Genomic DNA, 19,054 nt, shown 5'->3' with positions numbered 1-19,054 from the left:
AAAGACCTCACTGGGCGTGCAAGACATCGACCTCGAAGCAGCGGAAACAAGGACTACCCCATTCCCCACATCCCCACGACATGACGACGTCGGCAGTCCCCGGATGAGGTGCCCAGAAGTCTTAGCGCCAAAACCGCAAGATGGCCGCCACTACAGACAACAGCGGCCCCTCCCCGGCGATAGACGACTCATCTCCCCAGCACAGCACGATTTCCCCACCTTACGAGAGGTGAGGGCCTTCCAACAACTGCATAAGAACCCCGCGGATATTTTACAGTCCACTCGGGGTTTTCTACCTGCGGATCCGACTTCTAGCGCAGTGCCGAGAGGGGACAAGCACTCACACATGGGCAATACTCCACATTTCGAAAGCGAACTACAGCCCCAAGGTAAGCAGCTAACTAGCGGGCTTACCAGAAAGTCACACGATAGAGTTGTCAGAGAACTCAGTTGGCCACACGAGTTTGTATTTTCAGCTTCCACAGCTGTTACACATGAGAACTTGACCATAGATCAACTTGTCGCTGGGGAAATGGCAATCATCTTGAGCCCACAAACCAATCACATGGAGAGCACAAACAGGGGACACATTCTGCACGGTTTGATGCTTGACTTACCCACTTACACATTCGCTGGGATAAAGAACTTCTATAAAGTCTTGTTCATACACGTGGAGCATGGTATGCTGCTCATTGATTCAAGCACCACCCTGTCTGAAGTCAACAAGCTGAAAGAAGATCACCTTCGCCGACCCACATGTGACTCAAGGACAAGCGACTCTAGGACAAGCAACATAATGCAAGAACACGCAACGTCAGCAGGACAGAGTGGACACATGCGAAGCACATACTGCCACTGGTACCAAGCAAACAACTGCCGTTTCACCGGGGATCATGTGGCAGCTTCCGGCACATTACACATACATGCGTGCAAGTTTTGCTCACGTCTGCGGCCAGAGGCGAATGCGGAGCATCCAGCGAAGACATGTCCTTACCGAGACAGAAGTGACAGTCGCTCTGCAACCTTTGACAATCCTGCATGACTAGCCCTGGGTTGCAGTGAAGACGCAACCACCTTGGTGACGACTTTTACCGGACACTGGAATACGAACACCAGTTACGCTCCCAAGCTTCCCGCTCAGAAGCACTCAGCTACAACGACATGCACCCATGTGTCTACACCGGCTCCACAGCCTGCATGCATGACGAAGACGGCGAGCAGTTACCTCCCGCAACCCATCGCAGTGCAGAGCAACAATGCTGGTCAGCAACGTTCCCCATCTTGCTCTCAAGTCCTCACTCGTGAAAACGACGGCGAGCAGCCCGCTCAGAAGCACTCAGCTACAACGACATGCACCTATGTGTCTACACCGGCTCCAAAGCCTGCATACATGACGAAGACGGCGAGCAGTTACCTCCCGCAACCCATCGCAGTGCAGAGCAACAATGCTGGTCAGCAACGTTCCCCATCTTGCTCTCAAGCCCTCACTCGTGAAAACGACGGCGAGCAGCCCGCTCAGAAGCACTCAGCTACAACGACGAACACCCACGTGTCTACACCGGCTCCAAAGCCTGCATGCATGACGAAGACGGCGAGCAGTTATCTCCCGCAACCCATCGCAGTGCAGAGCAACAATGCTGGTCAGCAACGTTCCCCATCTTGCTCTCAAGCCCTCACTCGTGAAAACGACGGCGAGCAGCCACAGTCACTCATAGAGACCGGGCTAACCGCTCAGAAGCCCTTGACGAGGAAGACGGCGAGCAGTCATGCGTCGGAATCTGTCTTGTTCCACCCAACACCCTCAACGACGAGAGCTCACATTTCTAAACCTGCTCCGAAGCCCTCAAGCATGACGGCAAGCAGTTACCTTCCGCAACTTGTCGCAGAACAGCCCAACACTAGTGATCAACAACGTCTCTCTTCCTGCTCTCAAGCCCTCACTCATAAAGACGACGGCGAGCAGTCACATGCAGTCACAGAGACTTTGTCTACGGCTCAGAAGCCATCAACGAGAATGACGGCGAGCAGTTTTTCAGCAAAATCTGTCCCTATGCCCCCAACACTCACAACGAGGAGAGTCTACATTTCCACACCTGCTTTGAAGCACTCGGACACGACAGCGACAGAGAGCAGTTACCTTCTGCAAATTGTCGCAGACCAGTGCAGCAGCAGCGTCCATCGACGTCTTCCTTCCTGCTCTCAAGCCTCCACCCAAGAAAACAATGGCGAGCAGTCACATTCAGGCATAGAGACCGCGTCAACCGCTCAGAAGCCCTCCAGGAGAAAGATAACGACGAGTGATGCAGCAAAACTTGTCTTGACGCTAGCAACACTTGTGGCGAGCGTCCACACTCCGGAGCTCACAACTAAGATGGCACATGAGCAAAAAACGACAGCGAGCTCGACACAGTATCAAAAAAGTGCCGTGACTTACGCACATGCAGCAGACAGACACACGAAGAAAAAAGGGATTGAGGCAGAAGACACACGGGGGCCTCTTCACTCATCTCCATTCAGCGACATTCCCACGTCATCATTACAGACTGTTCACCAAGGTAGCAAAGACGAGAGGCAGGTCGTAACAGATGCCAGTCTTTCTCTATTTGTTTCCATCGTGATCTCAAGCAAGAACCACACATGCTGCACGTTAGCAGATGCGTCAATGACTTACGTATGCTTAATCGGTTGCAGTGGTAGCTTTAACCAACAAGGTCTTCACATAGCCTTACTATCCTTGAACACTCCTGGAACAAGGCCCATGCGCGCCAGCAGCCATGCGTCGTATCATCCTTCAACGGACCTAAGAGTTTCATGCATATGGAGACATTGCCCCTTCCCACTCCAAATCGGACTCTTTTTGGCTCCTTCGGTTTGGCCGTTGACACCTCACCTTCTCCTGAACAAACAATGTCAGTACTGAGTAGGAACTTGATTAAAAAAGGTGTCAAATGCCACAAAGAGCCCTGTGTTTTGAGTGATGGGTAATTATGGCGCTATGATGACGTCATCATAGGGTGGAATTAACCACGCGAGACCACGATAGGCGACAAGAACTGGCGTGCTTACGTCACGCAGCCGCAGGTTAGCGGCAGAGTCAAATTCGGAGCCGACACGAACGTTCGTCAACCACCACCAACCCCGACAACAGACTCTTGAACATTTAACTGAACTTTTTAATCAGTGTTCTTTTGTTCGTGCGCACCACTTAGAATAGACAACTCGAGTAGTTCACTACTGTAGAAGTCCTTTCATCGGAATTTTGTACAGCCAACAAGTGGCTAGTCTGAGTAGTTACGTTACTCTCTTTTATGCTCTCAGTCGCTAACTGAGCTTTGAACTCTTATGTGTTGCCAGAGACTTCATCTGCGCACTAGACTGAGTCCCTTTAGTAACTTGCTCGTACAAGTCCTTTTAAAAAGGGAGAGAACGTTTACCCTATTTTAATGCTCTGAAATGCAAACAGCATCAATTGTTGTGCACTTTTTATATCGTTACACTGTTGTTTATGTCTCCGCACCAAGTCTTACGTCGGGAACCGTATATTTACATACTTAGTTCGTTGGATTGCCTAGTCTAGCAGTTGTCCTAGCTAGGCCGTTGACACCTCACCTTCTCCTGAACGAACAATGTCAGTACTGAGTAGGAACTTGATTAAAAAAGGTGTCAAATGCCACAAAGAGCCCGTGTGTTTTGAGTGATGGGTAATTCAATTCAGTGCTCCGGTCTAAAATTCAATCTCTTTATCAGAATGTTCAAACTTTACATTCAAACGATAGGGCACTTGGCGGGTATTTGAGGAAATGAAATCATTTTACTTTCTCATTCATGGTTAGGGAGTAATAGCTGACCAAAGTTACGCCCCCCACCCCATACTTATAAAGCATTATAGACCAATTCAGTGCTCCGGTCTAAAATTCAATCTCTTTATCAGAATGTTCAAACTTTACATTCAAACGATAGAACACTTGTCGGGCATTTGAGGAAATGAAATCACTTTACTTTCTCATTCATGGTTAGGAAGTAATAGCTGACCAAAGTTACGCCCCCCACCCCATACTTATAAAGCATTATAGACCAATTCAGTGCTCCGGTCTACAATTCAATCTCTTTATCAGAATGTTCAAACTTTACATTCAAACGATAGGGCACATGGCGGGCATTTGAGGAAATGAAATCACTTTACTTTCTCATTCATGGTTAGGAAGTAATAGCTGACCAAAGTTACGCCCCCCACCCCATACTTATAAAGCATTATAGACCAATTCAGTGCTCCGGTCTAAAATTCAATCTCTTTATCAGAATGTTCAAACTTTACATTCAAACGATAGAACACTTGTCGGGCATTTGAGGAAATGAAATCACTTTACTTTCTCATTCATGGTTAGGAAGTAATAGCTGACCAAAGTTACGCCCCCCACCCCATACTTATAAAGCATTATAGACCAATTCAGTGCTCCGGTCTAAAATTCAATCTCTTTATCAGAATCTTCAAACTTTACATTCAAACGATAGGGCACTTGGCGGGCATTTGAGGAAATGAAATCACTTTACTTTCTCATTCATGGTTAGGGAGTAATAGCTGACCAAAGTTACGCCCCCCACCCCATACTTATAAAGCATTATAGACCAATTCAGTGCTCCGGTCTAAAATTCAATCTCTTTATCAGAATGTTCAAACTTTACATTCAAACGATAGAACACTTGTCGGGCATTTGAGGAAATGAAATCACTTTACTTTCTCATTCATGGTTAGGAAGTAATAGCTGACCAAAGTTACGCCCCCCACCCCATACTTATAAAGCATTATAGACCAATTCAGTGCTCCGGTCTAAAATTCAATCTCTTTATCAGAATGTTCAAACTTTACATTCAAACGATAGGGCACTTGGCGGGCATTTGAGGAAATGAAATCACTTTACTTTCTCATTCATGGTTAGGGAGTAATAGCTGACCAAAGTTACGCCCCCCACCCCATACTTATAAAGCATTATAGACCAATTCAGTGCTCCGGTCTAAAATTCAATCTCTTTATCAGAATCTTCAAACTTTACATTCAAACGATAGGGCACTTGGCGGGTATTTGAGGAAATGAAATCACTTTACTTTCTCATTCATGGTTAGGAAGTAATAGCTGACCAAAGTTACGCCCCCCACCCCATACTTATAAAGCATTATAGACCAATTCAGTGCTCCGGTCTAAAATTCAATCTCTTTATCAGAATCTTCAAACTTTATATTCAAACGATAGGGCACTTGGCGGGCATTTGAGGAAATGAAATCACTTTACTTTCTCATTCATGGTTAGGGAGTAATAGCTGACCAAAGTTACGCCCCCCACCCCATACTTATAAAGCATTATAGACCAATTCAGTGCTCCGGTCTACAATTCAATCTCTTTATCAGAATGTTCAAACTTTACATTCAAACGATAGGGCACATGGCGGGCATTTGAGGAAATGAAATCACTTTACTTTCTCATTCATGGTTAGGAAGTAACAGCTGACCAAAGTTACGCCCCCCACCCCATACTTATAAAGCATTATAGACCAATTCAGTGCTCCGGTCTAAAATTCAATCTCTTTATCAGAATGTTCAAACTTTACATTCAAACGATAGGGCACTTGGCGGGCATTTGAGGAAATGAAATCACTTTACTTTCTCATTCATGGTTAGGGAGTAATAGCTGACCAAAGTTACGCCCCCCACCCCATACTTATAAAGCATTATAGACCAATTCAGTGCTCCGGTCTAAAATTCAATCTCTTTATCAGAATGTTCAAACTTTACATTCAAACGATAGGGCACTTGGCGGGTATTTGAGGAAATGAAATCACTTTACTTTCTCATTCATGGTTAGGAAGTAATAGCTGACCAAAGTTACGCCCCCCACCCCATACTTATAAAGCATTATAGACCAATTCAGTGCTCCGGTCTAAAATTCAATCTCTTTATCAGAATCTTCAAACTTTATATTCAAACGATAGGGCACTTGGCGGGCATTTGAGGAAATGAAATCACTTTACTTTCTCATTCATGGTTAGGGAGTAATAGCTGACCAAAGTTACGCCCCCCACCCCATACTTATAAAGCATTATAGACCAATTCAGTGCTCCGGTCTAAAATTCAATCTCTTTATCAGAATGTTCAAACTTTACATTCAAACGATAGGGCACTTGGCGGGCCTTTAAGGAAATGAAATCACTTTACTTTCTCATTCATGGTTAGGGAGTAATAGCTGACCAAAGTTACGCCCCCACCCCATACTTATAAAGCATTATAGACCAATTCAGTGCTCCGGTCTAAAATTCAATCTCTTTATCAGAATGTTCAATCTTTACATTCAAACGATAGGGCACTTGGCGGGCATTTGAGGAAATGAAATCACTTTACTTTCTCGTTCATGGTTAGGGAGTAAAAGCTGACCAAAGTTACGCCCCACACCCCATACTTATAAAGCATTATAGACCAATTCAGTGCTCCGGTCTAAAATTCAATCTCTTTATCGGAATGTTCAAACTTTACATTCAAACGATAGGGCACTTGGCGGGCATTTGAGGAAATGAAATCACTTTACTTTCTCATTCATGGTTAGGGAGTAATAGCTGACCAAAGTTACGCCCCCAACCCCATACTTATAAAGCATTATAGACCAATTCAGTGCTCCGGTCTAAAATTCAATCTCTTTATCAGAATGTTCGAACAAGTGCCCTATCGTTTAAATGTAAAGTTTGAAAATTCAGGTAAAGAGATTGGTTTTTAGAGCTGTGCCATTGGCCTATAATGCTTTAAGTTTAGGGATGGGGGGCGAAACTTTGGTCAGCTATAACTGCGTAACCATGAATGAGAAAATAAAGCGGCTTCATTCCCCTAAAACCTACCAAGTGCCCGATCGTTTGAATGTAAAGTTTGAAAATTCAGGTAAAGAGATTGGTTTTTAGAGCTGTTTCATTGGCCTATAATGCTTTAATTATGCGGGTGGGGGGCGAAACTTTGGTCAGCTATAACTGCGTAACCATGAATGAGAAAATAAAGCGGCTTTATTCCTCCAAAACCTACCAAGTGCCCTATCGTTTGATTGTAAAGTTTGAAAATTCAGGTAAAGAGATTGGTTTTTAGAGCTGTGCCATTGGCCTATAATGCTTTAAGTATGGGGGTGGCGGGCGAAACTTTGGTCAGCTATAACTGCGTAAACATGAATGAGAAAATAAAGCGGCTTCATTCCTCCAATACCTCCAAGTGCCCTATCGTTTGAATGTAAAGTTTGAAAATTCAGGTAAAGAGATTGGTTTTTAGAGCTGTGCCATTGGCCTATAATGCTTTAATTATGCGGGTGGGGGGCGAAACTTTGGTCAGCTATAACTGCGTAACCATGAATGAGAAAATAAAGCGGCTTTATTCCTCCAAAACCTACCAAGTGCCCTATCGTTTGATTGTAAAGTTTGAAAATTCAGGTAAAGAGATTGGTTTTTAGAGCTGTGCCATTGGCCTATAATGCTTTAAGTATGGGGGTGGCGGGCGAAACTTTGGTCAGCTATAACTGCGTAACCATGAATGAGAAAATAAAGCGGCTTCATTCCTCCAATACCTCCAAGTGCCCTATCGTTTGAATGTAAAGTTTGAAAATTCAGGTAAAGAGATTGGTTTTTAGAGCTGTGCCATTGGCCTATAATGCTTTAAGTATGGGGGTGGTGGGCGAAACTTTGGTCAGCTATAACTGCGTAACCATGAATGAGAAAATAAAGCGGCTTCATTCCTCCAAAACCTACCAAGTGCCCTATCGTTTGAATGTAAAGTTTGAAAATTCTGGTAAAGATATTGGTTTTTAGAGCTGTGCCATTGGCCTATAATGCTTTAAGTATGGGGGTGGTGGGCGAAACTTTGGTCAGCTATAACTGCGTAACCATGAATGAGAAAATAAAGCGGCTTCATTCCTCCAATACCTCCAAGTGCCCTATCGTTTGAATTTAAAGTTTGAAAATTCAGGTAAAGAGATTGGTTTTTAGAGCTGTGCCATTGGCCTATAATGCTTTAAGTATGGGGGTGGTGGGCGAAACTTTGGTCAGCTATAACTGCGTAACCATGAATGAGAAAATAAAGCGGCTTCATTCCTCCAAAACCTACCAAGTGCCCTATCGTTTGAATGTAAAGTTTGAAAATTCTGGTAAAGATATTGGTTTTTAGAGCTGTGCCATTGGCCTATAATGCTTTAAGTATGGGGGTGGTGGGCGAAACTTTGGTCAGCTATAACTGCGTAACCATGAATGAGAAAATAAAGCGGCTTCATTCCTCCAATACCTACCAAGTGCCCTATCGTTTGAATTTGAAGTTTGAAAATTCTGGTAAAGAGATTGGTTTTTAGAGCTGTGCCATTGGCCTATAATGCTTTAAGTATGGGGGAGGTGGGCGAAACTTTGGTCAGCTATAACTGCGTAACCATGAATGAGAAAATAAAGCGGCTTCATTCCTCCAAAACCTACCAAGTGCCCTATCGTTTGAATGTTAAGTTTAAAAAATCTGGTAAAGAGATTGTTTTTTAAAGCTGTGCCATTGGCCTTTAATGCTTTAAGTATGGGGGTGGTGGGTGAAACTTTTGTCAGCTATAACTGCGTAACCATGAATGAGAAAATAAAGCGGCTTCATTCCTCCAATACCTACCAAGTGCCCTATTGTTTGAATGTAAAGTTTGAAAATTCAGGTAAAGAGATTGGTTTTTAGAGCTCTGCCATTGGCCTGTAATGCTTTAAGTATGGGGGTGGGTGGGCGAAACTTTGGTCAGCTATAACTGCGTAACCATGAATGAGAAAATAAAGCGCCTTCATTCCTCCAATACCTACCAAGTGCCCTATCGTTTGAATGTAAAGTTTGAAAATTCTGGTAAAGAGATTGGTTTTTAGAGCTGTGCCATTGGCCTATAATGCTTTAAGTATGGGGGTGGGGGGCGAAACTTTGGTCAGCTATAACTGCGTAACCGTGAATGAGAAAATAAAGCGGCTTCATTCTTCCAATACTTACCAAGTGCCCTATCGTTTGAATGTAAATTTTGGAAATTCTAGTAAAGAGATTGGTTTTTAGAGCTGTGCCATTGGCCTATAATGCTTTAAGTATGGGGGTGGGGGGGCCAAACTTTGGTCAGCTATAACTGCGTAACCGTGAATGAGAAAATAAAGCGGCTTCATTCCTCCAATACCTCCAAGTGCCCTATCGTTTGAATGTAAAGTTTGAAAATTCAGGTAAAGAGATTGGTTTTTAGAGCTGTGCCATTGGCCTATAATGCCAAACAAGGATATTGTACGGCCAAATCACATTGAATCTCGTTCTATCTCGTTCGAACTCTGACGCAAAGGAACGTCGAGTCCGGTCGGTTCTTGGACGGGAAATAGCTTGGGACCACCGGATGCCGTAGGCATTACTTTTGATTTCTTGTCTGAGGCCGAAATACCAATTCTGATTTTTTTTCCAATAGCGTGCTATAAGTAGCCCACCAAACAGAATCTCTCGCCAACGGCCAATGTACTTATAGCATGTAAAGCAGAGCTTCGAGTGTTCCCGGTAGATTTAGATGTGTCAGTCCGTATAGTTAAGTACTGGTTGCGCCTCAGACAACTCAATCCTTTGACACACCATTTACCAGTAGATGCTCTATTGTATCAGCAATCTTTCCAAGTGAATAGCAACAAGAAAAAACTGGTTACAACATGTGAAAGATATACTTGACAATAGCGGATACTCCTTTATCTGGAGCGCCAATAATCTCGATCTAGACATACAGCATATATGTACATTGTTAAGAAAAAGGCTGACCGACATCTCTGTTGGGTTAAGGTGGCCCAGGCCTAGGATGTAGTATTCCATACATATCAATACATATCCTGGAACTATCAATAGCCTTGTCGCACCACGATGAAACCTGGCACAGTTTTAGAACTACTTGATACACATTGAATAAAGGTCACTTAAGGTTTTCTACTGCTTGATTTGGGGCTAGAAATACACATTTGGGTTGAACAAGCTGTGTATTTAACAGGTTTACGCGCGCAAGGCGATAACACCACCTTTCATCATGATATTTTACAAGAAGAGAACTAGCCCCATATAAATTATTTTTGTCCTAGGCTATTTTGTTTAAAATGACGATTACAAAATATCAGAAACGGCTATTTTGGGGTCACATTTTGTGAAAAAATCGCCCCAGTTAAAAAAGTCAAATTCTATTCAAAATAGCCTCGGACAATTTTGATAAGGAAGCGATAATAAGTAATATTTGATTACTCCAAAGATCAATCCTGTTGTTTTGAGCTGCACGTAATGCCGCAAGCAGCTCGTTGTCTCCCGCGAAATCCAATACCTGTGACGTAACGGCCGTTCCCTTCGAACACCATTTCGAACATATAGAACCCCCTGCTCTATTTGGAAGACCGCCGTCAAAAAAAGCACTAGTATGACTTAAGCTTGGCGCGGCTCATGCAGTATTTGTGGAGGAGACAACTTCCAAACCATTTGATTGAAACATTTAGAATGTAATACAACCCAAATCATGGCCTACAAAACAACGTTGTACTTATACGTACATCTGAGACGACATACATTTGTATATTATTGGGTGCTGTAATAGACATTGCGTCCCCCGAACTGCCCCGTAGTGGAACAGTCCGAATAGGGTTCGAGTTAGGCCAGGTACGCGGCCGAACTCGAAAACGAATATTCGAGCCTGGGCTGCCTTAACCCAGCAAAGTTTCAAATGTGCATGATTATGAAGTAGAAAAAAAAGAGTCTAAACACGTCATGATATTTAGATATCTGATAGCTAGCATTTGTTTTTGTTTTCTATGAGACCTTCGGGGAACACCATGAGACCACATGAAAGATATTGAAACTAAAGTTAAGTATCTGTGCTACATATACTTCAGGTTTGCTATGTTAGTTTAGTGATTATGGGGTCTTTTTATAAATATGAATTGGTATTGCATTTTTTTGGTATTGAAGTTTTCTTTTTATTTGGGTTGAATGTGTGATACTTGTGTGCCGATTTGTTAAAAAAGAGAGAACGCTAGCGACCCCAAAACACCCCTCCCAATGAAATGGTATGGCTACCCTGCGACGTCACAAAATCAAGATGGCGGCCACCACACATGCCAACGGATCCAACAAACCTGTACGCAAACCTGTAAAAAGAAAACCCAAGTTTATATGGCTAGAGATGAAGCTGAATAAGCAAACAAAATGGAGTAGTACCTCAGAAAAACTAATTCTATGAACAGAATTTTTCCGCGTGTCTGTGATTCTGTCACTGTCCGCAAGGTGGACGGTAGCAGGTGATCCGAGACGACCTCACGTGTCTGTGTTTTGTTTTGAAACACTCTTTCTCTCTCTCTCTCTCTCTCTCTGTTTGTCTGTGTTGTGTGTTTGTGTGCGAGAGAGTGAGTGTGTGTGTATGTCTGCGTATCTGTGTGCGTGCGCGAGAGAGAGTGTGAGTGCGTGTGAGTTTGTATACTTGTGTGTGCGTGTGTGTATGCGTGTATGTGTGTGTGTGTGTGTATGCGTGTGTGTGTGTATGTGTGTGTGTGTGTGTGTGTGTGTGCGTGTGTGCGTGTGTGTGTGTAGTTTTTTTTGTTTTCTTGTCATACCCAAACTACAGAATGAAGAGTTCCATTCATCTTCTGTGGTGTCAATTTGTCTGTTGGACTAGAATGGTCGCAAAGGGAAATTATGCTACAATGGGAAACATCATGTCGAAACTGATAATGGGGCAACACCTTTGTCACTGATATCGTATCTTACTGATACATTTATTTACATCATGGCGTCATCCACAAACGTTTGTATCGCCTGAATTTTGAAATAAGATCATACCCAAACGGAAAGTTTACAACTGGGCCAGAACATTCCCATTGTAGCAGAATTTCTCTTTGGCACCATGCTTTACCAGAGTGCAATAATGAAAAAAATGAGTAACCTAAATTAAAAGTATTCTCCTTGTCTACTGCTGGCTAAACGATAGACCAGGTTCCTATTGTTGAAAGGAGAAGACTAATGTTTGTTGAAAACAGGTGACAGGGGAATTTCCCTTGTGCTTTGTCTTCTCTCATACATGTAAGGCAAAATGCTGGCACAGAATACGTATAGTGTCTCTGTCAACTCTCACTAGGTTGTGAGCTGAACTATATGATCATGTATCTGCGATGGAGAACATTTTCTCTTTCACCTAAGATCTAGAAATTCTAATGATAATAAAGAGGCTGTATTCAGCGACAGACACACGGACGGACAGCCATGTACATATATCCACTACGAATAGTTGTCAGGGACTTTCCTTAATACAAATGTCAGTGCATCTTGGGGATTCCCACTCTTTTAGCTTAACATCATACGTCACCGAAAGTGGCAACAGGTACATTCCACTTCAAGATAGATAAATTAAGAGAAGAAGAATCTTCTTTAGACATGATATTAACGTTAATCCAGTTTTAGCATATTCACACACAAAAATAGTTTAGCTAATATATATAATATCTGTCAATAAACATGTAAGTACTATAAAGAGACTTAGGTTGCTCGCAGTATGACCTTTGACCACGTTTACCCTTACCAAAATGGACTATTCCAAGTTTCCGTTCTCAACATTGACTTAAGGTAACGTTACGTGTCAGTCCTCGGCAATGATTTTCAAAATGCAGGTAACCTTTATGGGTAACTCCGTTATAGCAGCAGCAAAATGGGTACTATGAACTTCGATTAGTCTGACAGTGACGCAGAACTTCCGTGTGACAAGCCGCTTGCAAGCAAGTAATCAATATGTTGGTGGATACATGAAAAGTCGGGGCGAAAATGGCTGTTGTTGGAAGCAGGTCTCCCCACTAGCGTGTTTTTCAAGATTTCAATCATTGACGAGGAGGAACGGTGAGTTTTTGTGAGCTTCCACAGCAAAGATTCTGTGCAGTTACAGACGACAAAGATTTGGAATAATTGCCATGAAAACAATCCGCAAGGTACCAACTGGTCAAACAAAATATTTAATGGCAAAGTCCGAATCGTATCGGCCATTGTTAAGGTCAGACTGTGTTAACCACAGCGTGTGCGAATATTAAGTATGGCGACAGCAGCGCCTTCAGAACTGGATATGTTTCAAGCGATGTGCTCCCAGTACGGCGGAAGAGAAACCCTTGATAGACTTTGGCAACGGCAGTTCCGTCAACTTGGGTTAGACCTTGATCAAACTGAATCCTGGTTTCGGCGACACCCGAACAAGTTCCGCCTTTACGAGGCCACGAATGGAGAACTAGTGGTTTCTGTCATGGTTCCGAGAGCACGTCTCTGCTTCCGCCACACTACCAAAGCGGGCTGCAAGAAGGGAGACCAGTGTCGCTTCTTCCATGTCTGTCGCAACTTCCTGCAGGGATCCTGTCAGCGTGACTCTACGCCACAAAGTGGCCAAGGGCGCTATACGCATTAGCGAGCGACTCGGACGCAGGGATCAACTCGGGAGCTTTATTACACACAAGCGTGGCGGATTCCAAGATGGCCGGAATAAAGCAACACCGTGAACACGTGATCCTAACATGACGTCATCTGTCATCATTAACATAAACCTAACATAACTATATGGCGTGATTCACTTTTTCTCTTTTCAAACGAAGTGGTGATAACATGAAACTCTCATTTACGAATGAAAAGGGATATGGATCACGGAATATGCTAATCCTTCCTGTAACATGTAAGGATGACCAAGTGTCTTAACGACAATGGGAAGAAAACAGTTTCTCTACTACTTCTCTACCATTTCTGTTTAACGTAAGGATGATAACATATCTTAACTGAACTTGTCTACTTTTCTACTCTTCCTGTTACATATATAGACGATATGAATCTGAACTACTTTCCTGCCCTTCCCGTCACATAAGGGCAATAACGCGTCTCCTCTATTTGTTCTATCCTTGTAAGGAAGATAATGTCTTAACTACTTTTCAATCCTTCCTGTTACTGTGTTACATGTATGGACAAGATGGTCTTGATTATTTTTCTACCCTTCCTATTACATGTAAGGACGATAACGTGTCTTAACTACATTTTGATCCTTCCTGTTACATGTATGGACAATTGTGTCTTAATTATTTTATCTACCCTTCCTATTACATGTACGGATGATGACGTGTCTTAATTGCATTTTGATCATTTCTGTTACATGTGTGGACAAGAGTGTGTCTTAATTATTATATCTACCCTTCCTATTACAAGTATGGGTGATAACATGTCTTAATTACTTATCGATCCTTCCTGTTACCTATACAGACAATAATATGTCTATTACATGTGCAGTGGGGATGATAACAATGTTACCTTTCTACACTTCCTGTTTCGTGTAAGGACGACAATGTTTCTCTTAATTACATTTCTACCTTTCTTTTTCATTACAAATAAAGGCGATAAAGTTAATATATGACTAATTTCAACTAATAAACTGCATTACGAAAATAGTAAACATTGGAGCTAGAAGAATATCTGTAATTGGAGTGACTAAATGTTTCGTCTTTCTAACCTATGTTTCTTCTCCAAGAGGGTTAAACTAAGGAATAAAGAACTCTGTGGTCTGTCTTACTCATCTTCGTTCAAAGGAATTGTGATAATCACATACATACATGTTGTAAACATTGTTTCAATAAAATTCTGTAGAAAATGATTTCCAATTCTAGTTGTGTCCCCTTCAATGATGCATTTTGCTATGGAATAAAGTTCTGTGAGTGAGTTCTGAGGTGACCTGGGTTTTGACTGAACAGTCTTGGGGGTGGTTCAGGCGGGGGCCGAACTGCTGGGTGGTGGTAACCTGGAAGGTCAGGTGCACGAGTCGGTAGAGGATGGTCACGTGGGTGTTGACGGTCTAGATGGTCAGGTGGAGCAGGAGGACAGTCACGTGGGCTCTGGTATAGCAGCTGCACCTGTAGTGTGTCCAAGAGTGCGGCTGCTTTTGGGGAGCTCTGACATTTTTCCTGTATCTGCAGTGTGTTGGGGAAGGGTGGCAAGGTCTTGCATTCCTCGCTCACCCGAAGTGTGTCAGCATCCGTGTTTGAATGTTGGCCTTCCTTCACCTGTGGAGTGCTGGTAATCCCTTGTGTGGGTGAATGCTGATAAACTACCACAGTCTGTTTTGTTTCAGCTTCACCTTCAGTTGGGGAGCACTGATGTAATGGCACTGGTGATGGCTGGGTTTCCCCCTTCACTTGTCTGTTGGCATCTGCTGATGCTGGTGATGGCTTGTTTTCTCCCTTCACCTGTCTGTTGGCATCTGCTGATGCTGGTGATGGCTGGGTTTCCCCCTTCACCTGTCTGTTGACATCTGCTGATGCTGGTGAGGGCTGGGTTTCTCCTTTCACCTGTCTGTTGACATCTGCTGATGTTAATGAAGGCTGGTTTTCTCCCTTCACCTGTCTGTTGGCATCTGCTGATGCTGGTGAAGGCTGGGTTTCTCCCTTCCCATGTCTGTTGACATCTGCTGATGCTGGCGAAGGCTGGGTTTCTCCCTTCACTTGTCTGTTGACATCTGCTGATGCTGGTGAGGGCTGGGTTTCTCCCTTCACCTGTCTGTTGACATCTGTTGATGTTGGTGATGGCTGGGTTTCCCCCTTCACCTGTCCGTTGGCATCTGCTGATGTTGGTGATGGCTGGGTTTCTCCCTTCACCTGTCTATTGACATCTGCTGATGCTGGTGATGGCTGGTTTTCTCCCTTCACCTGTCTGTTGGCATCTGCTGATGCTAGTGAAGACTGGGTTTCTCCCTTCACCTGTCTGTTGGCATCTGCTGATGCTGGTGAAGGCTGGGTTTCTCCCTTCACCTGTCTGTTGACATCTGCTGATGGTGACAGGTGTTTTTCCTTCACCGGTAGTGTGTCAGCCTTTGCAGCAGGTGACAGGTGCTCTAGGGCGTGGATCAGTGACCTTGTGTTTGTTTGTTGTTCAGTCACCGCAGGGTTGGTCACAACATTAACTACGGGAGTGGTATGTAGCAGGTGCATGACCTTGGGCTCTTGAACTTGTACACTGGAACAGCTAGCTGCCCTTCTAGAGCGTGCTAGGTTGTGTTGCGTACGATTTTTGCTGTACGAAATGCTATGAATACGTGGCTGGGCTTGTGTGGTAGACGTGGAATAATCAAAGATGGATCCATCAGGGAGGTGAATATAATGTTTACTGAAGTTTATCATTAAACCGTTGGACTCAAGGAAGGGGCTTCCGGCTATAATCGGATCGACGAGGTCTTCCACTACGATCGCATCAAACTGAAGGGCTACTTTCTTCTTGTAGAACGTAGTACAGCACTCACCTACGGCAGAAAGTCGGCGCCCATCTGCTTGAATTGGAGTAAGATCTGTGTTGTTGGGAGAAATGCACAACCCCAAACGCCGCGCTTCATCGGCACGAATCATGCTCGACTCTGCCCCCGAATCCAGGAGTATCTTGACCATCGCTCCCTTGTGGAAGGCTTCAAGGTTCGGTGAAGCACTTGCTTTCACTCCGCGTCCGGATTCTTGCTGGGGAGGGGCGCCCACGTGGCGCGCAAAACTCCTCTCTTTGTCCTCGTCGGGCAAGTACGGACACGCACTGAGGAAGTGATCGAAAACTTGCCGTCCCGCTTGTTCACAAATCGGGCAGATCTTCTTGTCCCTTTTAGGTTCTTGGTTCTTCGGGCGTCGGGGGAGATCTTGGGTTCTCCAGCGCCTGTCAGGATCTTGTTGAGGGCTGGGGTTTTGGTTGAAGTTGTTGGAACGCCAGGTCCCGGATGTTGTTTTCCTTCCCCGCCATTGCTCCTTCTTCGCTGAGGGTTGCATAATTACTGAATAAACGGGATTTGCATGAAGTGATTGGTGTCACGAATACAATCAAAGGTTCTGTGAATTTTCTGGAAATGTGGAGCTTCTTCGCCCGCTAGAAAATCCGTCCCTGTGATGAGGGAAAGTTTTCCGTGACAGCTGCTTCGAGTCCCTAAAACTGGGTCGCCTCGGCGCTATGTTGTTGTTGTTGCAAATTACGGCAAACACAACGAGGGATTGAATCCAAATGAAATCGTATTTCTAGTCAGATCAACCTACAAAGTACTTGCCTTCCTGCTGAGCAGCGGGTTCCAGAGATGATTGGATCAGGCACTTAGTAGAATATTTCTCGGACGAGATCAGAGTCGGCTCAAACTTTGAGCAACATGGCGGCGCCTCGTGTCACTTACGTTCCCCTGACGTTTGGACATGTCGGCCCGCAGAACTGGGGAGGGAAATGTCTTCTGGTTGCCGATAAGGTCGTTCTGGTCGACTCCCTGTGTCTTCCTTCGCTCCATAGACCCTTCTGTTTGGGTGTGGCGAAGTTTGGGGTCCAGGGATGACGTGTTGACCAGGCAGTACCCTCCAAGCTGTCAAAGAAGTTAGATTTCCCGGTTTACGCCATGCGCTGTGTCTTGCTCCGGTTGAAAAGTTGCGACCCGGACGCTCCGATCCCTTGTTTGTTTTCTTGCGGTCGATGGGTCTTCGTGGGTTCAGAATAATCTCACAGGTGCTACCACGCCACAAAGTGGCCAAGGGCGCTATACGCATTAGCGAGCGACTCGGACGCAGGGATCAACTCGGGAGCTTTATTACACACAAGCGTGGCGGATTCCAAGATGGCCGGAATAAAGCAACACCGTGAACACGTGATCCTAACATGACGTCATCTGTCATCATTAACATAAACCTAACATAACTATATGGCGCTAGGTGTAAGTTCATCCACGACTTGTACAATGAACAAGCAAGAAATGTCATTCGTGAACTTCAGCTTGATACCCTGCAGGATGATGAGATTTTCAATGTTATCCGCTTCTCAACACCTAAAGTGTGCCATGCGTACAACACCCACACTTGCCTGAAAGCCGACCGATGCCCGGACATCCACGTGTGTTCGGGGTTTGTTAGAGGCCGCTGTGCCAACAATGCGTGTGGTCTGGACCATGACTGCTACTTTGACACTCAGCAAACACGGAGAATCTTATCCGACTTCCGGATGGCCAAGAGAAATAGGCGAACTGTTATGAAGACGTTACTGATTCCTCAAACAGCAGTGGTCTCAAATCTGAGGAAGCTCAATCAAGCTACATCTACTAAGACATCTCTGGCCAGGACAACATCAAGACCCACAAGTCAAGCAAATGCATCCTTACCAGTCCAAGCAGTGGGACCTAAGACCCCGGATCCGAACGAAGAACGTATCTTGGACAGCGATACGACCATCTGTGAAGGATTCCTTTCTGGGAGATGTCTCAAGTCCCGACTGTGCCTCCACCATCATATCAAGGCACCTTACCTGTGGCAGTATCAAGATTTACCGGGTGAAGATGTGTCATGTAAAAATCATACATGAAAATGTCCATTTCATAATCTTTAATTACATTCCAGCAAAAGGCGCCCATACAATGTACAATCACTCTACTAAGTACATCAGTCATTCATTCACTGACCCAATCATTTACTCACTCATTTACTCACTCACTCACTAACTCACTCACTCACTCACTCACTCCCTTCACTAAATCTCACTCACTTACTTACTTACTCCCTCGCTCATTCACAAAATTACACTCATTCACTCACTTCCCCCCCTCCCCCCACACTCTCACAAACACACAAACACACACACAAACACACACACACACACACAAACACACACACACACACACACACACACACACACAAACACACACACACACTATTACTCATGCACTCGATCACTCACTCATACACACTCGATCACTCTCACCCACTCTCACTCGCTGTGTTGAGGTCACTCAGAACTATTTTTGTTGAAAAATATTTATAACTTCTTTAAAACGATGGTGCCATGTCTAGGTAAACAGTGGGTGAGTTTCAGCCCCGAAGTTACAGCAAGAATGGAAGAAGTCTTCTCCCGGCCTTCCAATGTCAACATTGCACTCAACGACATTGAACCAAGCCTGTAAGTATTTTTCTTACCTCAAAAATGAGCACATTTGAAGTTAGTTCTCTCCGGCTTCGTGTTCCACCATGACAACAATGTGTTTATT

At 44.3% G+C, this 19,054-nt stretch overlaps 1 protein-coding gene across 1 annotated transcript; it reads right to left on the bottom strand.

Moving 5' to 3' along the window:
* Positions 1-13,471: 13,471 nt before the first annotated feature.
* LOC136446900 (probable LIM domain-containing serine/threonine-protein kinase DDB_G0286997) lies at positions 13,472-17,706 on the bottom strand. Its single transcript, XM_066445546.1, has 2 exons — positions 17,090-17,706; positions 13,472-16,822 (listed from the first exon to the last, which is right to left on the bottom strand). Exon 2 carries the CDS (start codon positions 16,815-16,817, stop codon positions 14,715-14,717), a length of 2,103 nt encoding a protein of 700 aa, XP_066301643.1. The 5' UTR covers positions 16,818-16,822; positions 17,090-17,706; the 3' UTR covers positions 13,472-14,714.
* Between the last annotated feature and the right edge of the window lie 1,348 nt (positions 17,707-19,054).

Source organism: Branchiostoma lanceolatum, chromosome 13 (genome assembly GCF_035083965.1).
Source record: "Branchiostoma lanceolatum isolate klBraLanc5 chromosome 13, klBraLanc5.hap2, whole genome shotgun sequence".
NCBI lineage: Eukaryota > Metazoa > Chordata > Leptocardii > Amphioxiformes > Branchiostomatidae > Branchiostoma > Branchiostoma lanceolatum.
This window is presented reverse-complemented; position numbering and strand designations above follow the sequence as displayed.